This window comes from Eschrichtius robustus, chromosome X (assembly GCF_028021215.1).
Source record: "Eschrichtius robustus isolate mEscRob2 chromosome X, mEscRob2.pri, whole genome shotgun sequence".
NCBI lineage: Eukaryota > Metazoa > Chordata > Mammalia > Artiodactyla > Eschrichtiidae > Eschrichtius > Eschrichtius robustus.
In genome coordinates, this window is record NC_090845.1 from 44,608,827 (window position 1) to 44,616,666 (window position 7,840).

Sequence of the window (7,840 nt, forward strand, 5' to 3'; positions counted from 1 at the left end):
TCCATAAATTCATTCAGAAGAGAGGCTGGTCATCCAGATGGAAAGGAAGCAGAGAGAGCTTCCCAGACGGTGTTGCCAAAGCTGAGTCCTGAAAGGTGAGCAGTGTGATTGTAATCTTTCACAATGATAACATTTTTTTCTATTTTACTTTTGTTTTACTTTTACTAATATATTTTTCTTTATTTTCATTTTACATCATTTTAATCATGTATTATATAAGACTGGAATTTTTACATGTTCATGGTGAATCAAATCATTATGGAATGACCCTTTCAACCCCGATTAATACTTTTTGTCTTAGTATTTTTAGTCTGATATTAATATAATTGACCTTGCTTTATTTTGATTAGCATGTACCTGGCAAATTTTCTTCCATCCTTTTATTTCAAACGTTTCTGTATCCTTATGATTTGCCAGGTTTGGCATAAACAGCATATGGCTAGACTTGTTAATTTTCATCCAAAATGACAATCTCTGACTTTAACTGGAGAGTTTACCCCATTAACAATTTTTTATTACTGATTATGTAATAAAATATAAACTTCAAATATGAACTTATTACTACCTTCTTACATTTTGCTATTTTTCCTGCCTTTCTATAAATCTTTTTCTACTTTCTCGACTTCTAAAAGCTGATTTACTTGTTTTTGTTTGTTTTTCTCATTGCCTACCTCATGATTTAAATAGCAGATAGTAAAATGGTACTAATATGAAATTATTCCAAATAATTGGAGATGATAAGGGGATCAATTTTCCTGCCACATACAATAATGCAATGAAGATCACTCTGATGTGTGAAACTGAGGCGCTGGTGTCAGAAGAGACGAGTGTATCCTTTATGGTGCACAGAACAGCATGCACATAGCTGTATGGTTTCTCCGTAACCATTTGCTTCAAACCTTGGGCTGTACAGCAGCTCCGTTATTAAGGGTCCGGAGCAAGTGCAAACACAATACTTTCGGGAAGGGGTGGCGCTACGGTCGATAATGGACCGGAAGTCGCTTTGCGAGCTTTTTTACCTCATCTGCCCTGAAGCGTTCCACCGTGTAGCGCCTTCCGGGCGCTGAGGTATTCTTGTGAGGGCTTTGAAGAGAGACTTGGAGGGGTCGGTGTGGGGGTTATTGAAGGGGATTTGGGGGTTGATAACGGGTGTCTTTGGAGTCAGTATGGGGACTTGTTCGAACTTGAGTTGAGCAGTCAGATCGTTATTTTCCATCTTCTTATATTGTCAACGGAGGCCACAGTTGGGTATGTACTGTTTTCGTTTTTGTTAAGTTCTAAGTATTTTCTAATTTCAGTTATTTTTTTTTTACCAAGAGTTTAGAAATGCCTTTTCAATTTTCAAAAGTTAAGGCTTTTGTTTCTAACGCAACTTATCTGTGCCCTGTGTGATGCTTATTCATTGGAAAGTGTTTAGACTTCCTTTAAGACTAAGGCCAGGGTCAGTTTTTATTAATATTGCATCTGTAGCTAGAAACTAGTATGTGTTCTCTGGTTGATAATTGTCTTAACCAAAACGTGTGTATTCTTTGTGTGTGCGCTTGCTCTTTTAATCTTTGAGAGTAATGATTTGCGTGTGTGTGCATATGCACGCAAACATTTAAAAACATTTGTATATTTATATATTTTAGTAGGTGTTACTGGGTTCAGGTAGGAGTAGTTTTCAGAATAAAGACTGTCAAATTATTCTAGGTGAGTGAGTCAGGGCAGACAGCGCACAGCGTGGCATGTGCAAGCGGGGGAGGGGGCAGGGCTTGGCATGGCTCAGCATGTGAGAGGTAAGGCAGAACAGAGTATGTGCAGGAAGTGGGGAGGGGTATATGAGGCTGAGAGTCTGGGATGGGGGCAGGGCCTGGCAGTGCATGGGACCCACAGGGTTGGGAGCCTTAAGGCAAGACAGAGTGTGTCCAAGAAGGCAGAGTCATGCATGTGGAGCCTGAAGAGACTAGGGAGACTGGGCAGGACAGACAGGTGGGCGGAGCATGTCTGAGGGGCTGGGCCGGCTGGGCAGAGGAGGCTTGTCTGGGTCCATGGTGTAGGGCAAGCAGGGTAGCAGGTGTGTCCTGGAGGGTGGACAAGGCAGGCTGAGCCCTGCAAGTGTAAGGAGGTGGAGTCTAGCTTTTCTGGGTGGATATGCAGGGCCTTATGCATTAGACTGGGCAAGATGCAGCCAGGTGGACTAGCCAAGTGTGTCTGGATAAGGTGGGCAAGCAGGGCCAGGTGGTGCCAGTCATTCCCAAGCAGGCAAGACCTAGTGTATCCAGGCAGGTGCTGTGGGCCCCAGCCACAGTGGCCAGAGGGTGAGGCCAGGAGTGTTGGGGCAGGGTGAGCCCATCCCCACCCACTTAGTGCTGACCCAGAGCCCTCCTCCCATCAGCACAGGAACACTACTTATAATCCCTGGTCTCCGGTGAATCCAGGACACAGGATGGATGGGGGAATGGAGCTGGTGCGAGGGTCTGCCCCTCAGTTCTTTTTTTTTTTTCTTCTTTTTAATTATTAGCACCTTTAATTATTATTTATTTCTTTCTTTATTTTTTTGGCTGTGTTGGGTCTTCGTTTCTGTGCGAGGGCTTCCTCTAGTTGTGGCAAGCAGGGGCCACTCTTCATTGTGGTGCGCAGGCCTCTCACTATCGTGGCCTCTCTTGTTGCGGAGCACAGGCTCCAGACACGCAGGCTCAGTAGTTGTGGCTCATGGGCCTAGTTGGTCCGCGGCATGTGGGATCTTCCCAGACCAGGGCTCGAACCCGTGTCCCCTGCATCAGCAGGCAGATTCTCAACCACTGCGCCACCAGGGAAGCCCCTGCGCCTCAGTTCTTAACTGTGATACTCTCAGAGACTTTGCCATGGTCCCCCTGACAACTGCTCAGTCGATCACAGCTGCCTCAACTGCAGAAGTCTGAGCTGTCCCAGAAGTACCAGGTGGTGGCAATGCCATCGGCAGTAAAGGCGGCCATACACTAGCTGTTGTCTAAAAAAGACCTGCCTCAGTACTGAAACTTATACCAGGACTTTTATATACGAGACTCTTGACAATCAAAGCCTGATAAGTGTATGGCAGGGCCCCTGCGTGGAAGGATGAGGACATTGAAGGCAGGGAGGCTCAGCAATGAAGAGAGAGGAGGCACGGAGTGTCCAGAGATCATTTAAGAAACAAATTGGGGAGACCTGTCAGCATTTTCCTAGCCTACAGCCCTGGATGAATGACACTGAGGACTTTCCATTCCTAGATTCTGCACTGAAGAAGCAGGCAATGGATACGAAGAAAAAGAAGAATTTGAAGAAAAAAGTGGAGAGGAAGGTGACAGAAATGGTGGAATGAGGGGCATGGGGGCAGAGGTTGGGGGCAGAGTGCAGGGTAGTAGCACAGGGTTAGGGGGCTGACACTGATTCCCCTTCCCCTGCCTTGACCACTCTTGTCCCACAGAAGGAGAAGCAGCAGGAGCTCATGGAAAAGTCAGAAGACCCAGAGCAGTCAGATGCCAAGCACCCAGCCTCACTGCGGCAGTGCCTGGGACCTGGCTGCGTGCACCCCTCCCGGCCAGGCTCCAAGTACTGCTCGGACGACTGTGGCATGAAGCTGGCAGCTGAGTGAGTGCACCTGGAGGTTAAGCAACAGGGCATAGAGTAGGGCATGGAGTAGGGCATGATCTATGCCATCTGTAAGTCCATCTACCCCGCTACCTATGTATCCCTCCACCATTCGTCCACTCACCCACCTATCCATCCACCCTTACATCCACCGACCCGCTGAACCAGCCATCCACATTCCATCCACCAACCCACTCATTCACCCTCAACAGTCACTTACCCACCCAGCTGTCTAGCCATCCACCCAACCACCCACCATCCAATCACCCATTCACCAACATTCACTCATCTACCATTCATTATCCTAAACATCCACCATTCATCCATTGGTCACTCATCCAATGGTCACTCATCCATTTCTTCTTATTTTGATGCCCCCATTCATTATCCTAAACATCCACCATTCATCCAATGGTCACTCATCCATTTCTTCTTATTTTGATGCCCCCACATACGCATTCCATTTCTTGCTGTCTCCCCTTCCAGCCGCATCCATGTGATCCTGCCCCAGCGCATCCAGGAGTGGCAGCAGAGCCCTTGCATTGCCGAGGAGCATGACAAGAAAACGCTCGAGTGCATCCACCGTGAACAGCAGGACACCCTCACCCGCCTGAAGGAGTTGGAGTGCCATTTCCATGAACTTGAGGCCATCATTCAGCGTGGCAAGCAGCAGGCTGTGTGCGAAGATGAAGAGGTGAGTGGGAATGGGTGGGGTGGAGCAGAAAGGTGCCTGATAGCTTGCCCTGCCGTCCCCACTCTGCACTGCTTTACTGGCCCTACTGTCCTATGCAGAGCAACAAACATGAAAGGAACAGCGTCAACCTGCAGATCTTCTGTGTCTCCTGCGGGAAATCCATCAATATGCAGGTTGCCCTGCGCCACATGGAGCACTGCTTCTCCAAGGTTGGAGCATTGGCTGGGGGCAGACGGGGCAGATGGGGCAAGGGTGTTTTTGGCTGGGTGGGGTCCATGAGGAGGGGGGCAGGTTTTGTGCCCGGGTATTTGTTGTAGAAGAGAATACAACACACATCCATGGCTCTACCCATTTGTGCTTTTCTTCCATCCCCAGTAAAAGGGCCAAGATTTGGGCATCAGCCACTGGTGAGGGGGGGGGGGGACATTGGCTGAGCAGACAGGAGCGTAGGGTCCACAGGGAACAAGTGTGTTGTTTGGGGCTTTGTCATGGGAGGGTATGCAGTGTGTGTCTATAGTTCCTCACATTTGTACTCTTTTTTCCCCAGTATGAGCGCAAATCGTCCTTCAGGGCCCTGTACCCCACTTGCGTCGAGGGGTGAGTGTGAGTGCTACTCAGGGTCAAAGGCATGATGTGGACAGGGTCAGGAGCAGGGTGGGCAAGATCAAGGGCAGGATGTGGGTAGGCTCAGAGACAGAGGTGGGCGGATTAGCGGCAGGGTATAGGTGGGGTTGGGGACAAAGGGTGGGCAGGGTTCAGGGTGGGACCACCCTCCTCCTGACCCTTAGTACCTCACTTTCACCTCTCCCCAGAGCCACAAGACTCTTCTGTGATGTTTACGACCCACAGAGTAAGAGCTACTGTAAGCGACTCCAGGTGTTATGCCCTGAGCACTCGAAGGACCCCAAGGTGAGACTTTTCTTTCTCTACCTCATCGCCCTCCATTCCTCCCCTTCTCCCTACCTGACCACCTTCTTCCTCTCGTCCTCCAGTGCTTGATTGCCTCCTATTCCTTCTTCCTTCTGCCTGACTGCCTTCATACCTCCTGACCAATCCCTATGTATCCCCTCCTCCTTTCCTGACCTCCTGTACACCCCCCTCCTCACTGCCCAATCACTTTCTAGTTTTACTTTTCTCTCTGCCTGTTTATTTATTCATAATCTCCTTGCCTGACCCCGCCCCCCAACATTTCTCTCTCCCTCTGCCTGACCAGCCTCCGTTCCTCTGCTCCTCACTGCATAACCATTCCCCATTCTTCCCTTCTCCTTGCTTGCTCATCTCCCTTCTTTTCCCAGCCCCTGCCTGACCACCCCACAATCCCCCCTCCCTCCCTGCATGGTTACCCTCAATTCCACTCTTCTTACTTTCTGACTTCCTTCCATTCTTATTCTCCCTGCCTCACTTCCCCAATCTCCTTCTCACCACTTGTCATCTCCTAAATCCCTTCTTCTTCCCTGTTTGATCAGCCCCCATCCCTTTCACCCTCCCAGCCTCATTCCTCACCTCCCCCATGCTTTACCAACCCTCATTCATCTACTTCTCCCTGTCAGACCTCCCCTCCATCCTTCCTCTCCTTCCTGTTTGATCTCTTTCTGTTCTTCTGTCCTTCCTGCCTGATCACCTCCATTCCTACATCCCTGCTTAACTTCTTCCTCCATTCTCCATGATTGATCATCCCCCTTTGGCCCCCTCTTCTTTACCTAATCACTGAATTCCTCTCTTCCCCCCTGCTAAGTCACTCCCCATTCCTCTCCTTCCTGCCTGCCTGCCGTCCATTCCCCTCTTCCTTTCATCCTGCCTGCCTGATCACCCTCCATTTGCCACCCTTCACGTACCTCATCATCTTTCATTCTTCCCCACAGGTACCGGATGGTGAAGTGTGCGGTTGCCCACTAGTGAAAAACGTCTTTGAGCCCACTGGTAATTTCTGTTGCCTCCCCAAACGCCTGTGCAATAGCCACTGCTGCTGGGAGAAGCTGAGACGTGCCGAGGTGGACCTAGAGCGCATGCGCATAGTAGGTTACAAGGCTGAGTGGGGCTGAGGGGCGGGATGGAATCCTAGAAGCCCCTTCTCATGCTTGCCCCCCCACAGTTGTTCAAGCTGGAAGACCTGGTTGAGCAGGAGCACAAGGTGCGCACAGCCATGAAGAATCGGGCAGGGCTGCTGGCCCTGATGCTTCATCAGACAATCCAGCATGACCCGCTCACCACGGACCTACGCTCCAGAGCAGACAGCTGAGCTCTGCTCAGCTGAGGTCCTGTATTCAACGCCCTGTGCAAGGGAGACACTCTACGAATTCCTCACACACCTGTTCCTCTAACCACATCTTTCTCAGGGCATCTCAGAGTTTCTCTGTGCTTCTCTGTTCCCCCATTTAGTCTCCTGTCTCGGTCTACGCCTCCTTGAGGTGGGGTGGTCCTCAAAATCCCCCTGTTTCTGTCCGTTCCTGTATCCCCCATCTCTTTCTTTCCTGAATCTGGGCGGGGCCAGGAGATCTGCCCTGCCCTCATCTCCCATCATCCAGAGTTTTGTTTAAAAACTTTAGAACAAGAGATTTTAGTATTCTCTGATGGCCCCTAAGCGGTTCTCTCTGGCCACAAACCCAATTCCGAACCTCCAGTGGTGGTGGGTGACAGTGCAGCTTTACTTGGGGGGTGGGCTACAGTGCACGTTTGGGGGTGCTTGTGATGCCCACTGTGCTCGGTGCATCCTCTTCTGTCAACGGAGATGTGATCTTACGAAGGGAATGCCAGTGACCCTTGTTCTCCTAAGTCCCCCATCCCAGGCCATCAAATATGCAGCTGGCACCTGATTAGTGTACTTTGATCAACTTCTGTATAATTGTTAATGTTCCCCAGGCCAGAAGTGCTGGGGAAATGTTGCAATGGAAGGAATAGGTGAGTGTGGGATAGTCCTCCTTGGTGATTCCACTTTGGGACACTGAGGAGAGTTCAGGGTGTCATGGCAATTGTGTCCCTGCCCCCACCCACCTTGTTCCACCCTTTACCATACCACGAGGTCCCAGCCTTTTCTGTCAGCCTTGGCCCCTGCCAGTCCAGTCCTGGTCTATCTGTCTCCCCCCCATACCTGCCCATCCTGTCCTGTCCTCCTCCTCCCACTACCCTGCTCTGGGTCTGCCCTTTCCAGCTGGCTCTGCCCATTTCAAGCCTACAGAGTTGCCAGGACTGGGACCTCTGCCACATCTGCCTTTGCCAGCCCCAGCCAGGCCCCCTGTGCCAGTGGAGGTGTGTCAAGCAGTGCTGCCTGTGGGTACTGGTATGTCTCAAATGATGAACTTGAACTACTCTTCCTATTCTTTTTATATTCACTGGCCCCTTAGGGATTTTTTCATTAATTTTCACTATTACATTTTTCCCTGGGGACTCACATATTTCACCTAAATGTTTAAGTATGTTGCTCTAGACTTATACCTCATATTCCACGATAACTAGTAGAGTAGTTCTCTAATGCACTACGTATCTGGTGCAATATCTCCTTTTTTATTACTAGTATTGTATTTTTGTTTCCTTTTCACTTCGTCAGATTTTCCAGGA

At 49.7% G+C, this 7,840-nt stretch overlaps 1 protein-coding gene across 1 annotated transcript; it reads left to right on the forward strand.

The window, feature by feature from the left end:
- Positions 1-3,109: 3,109 nt before the first annotated feature.
- LOC137756302 (CXXC-type zinc finger protein 1-like) lies at positions 3,110-6,524 on the forward strand. The gene is made up of 8 exons (XM_068532610.1): positions 3,110-3,313; positions 3,428-3,591; positions 4,078-4,285; positions 4,384-4,494; positions 4,833-4,882; positions 5,098-5,194; positions 6,148-6,300; positions 6,378-6,524. The coding sequence occupies exons 1-8, from the start codon at positions 3,110-3,112 to the stop codon at positions 6,522-6,524; spliced, it is 1,134 nt and encodes a 377-aa protein (XP_068388711.1).
- The last annotated feature ends 1,316 nt before the right edge of the window (positions 6,525-7,840 follow it).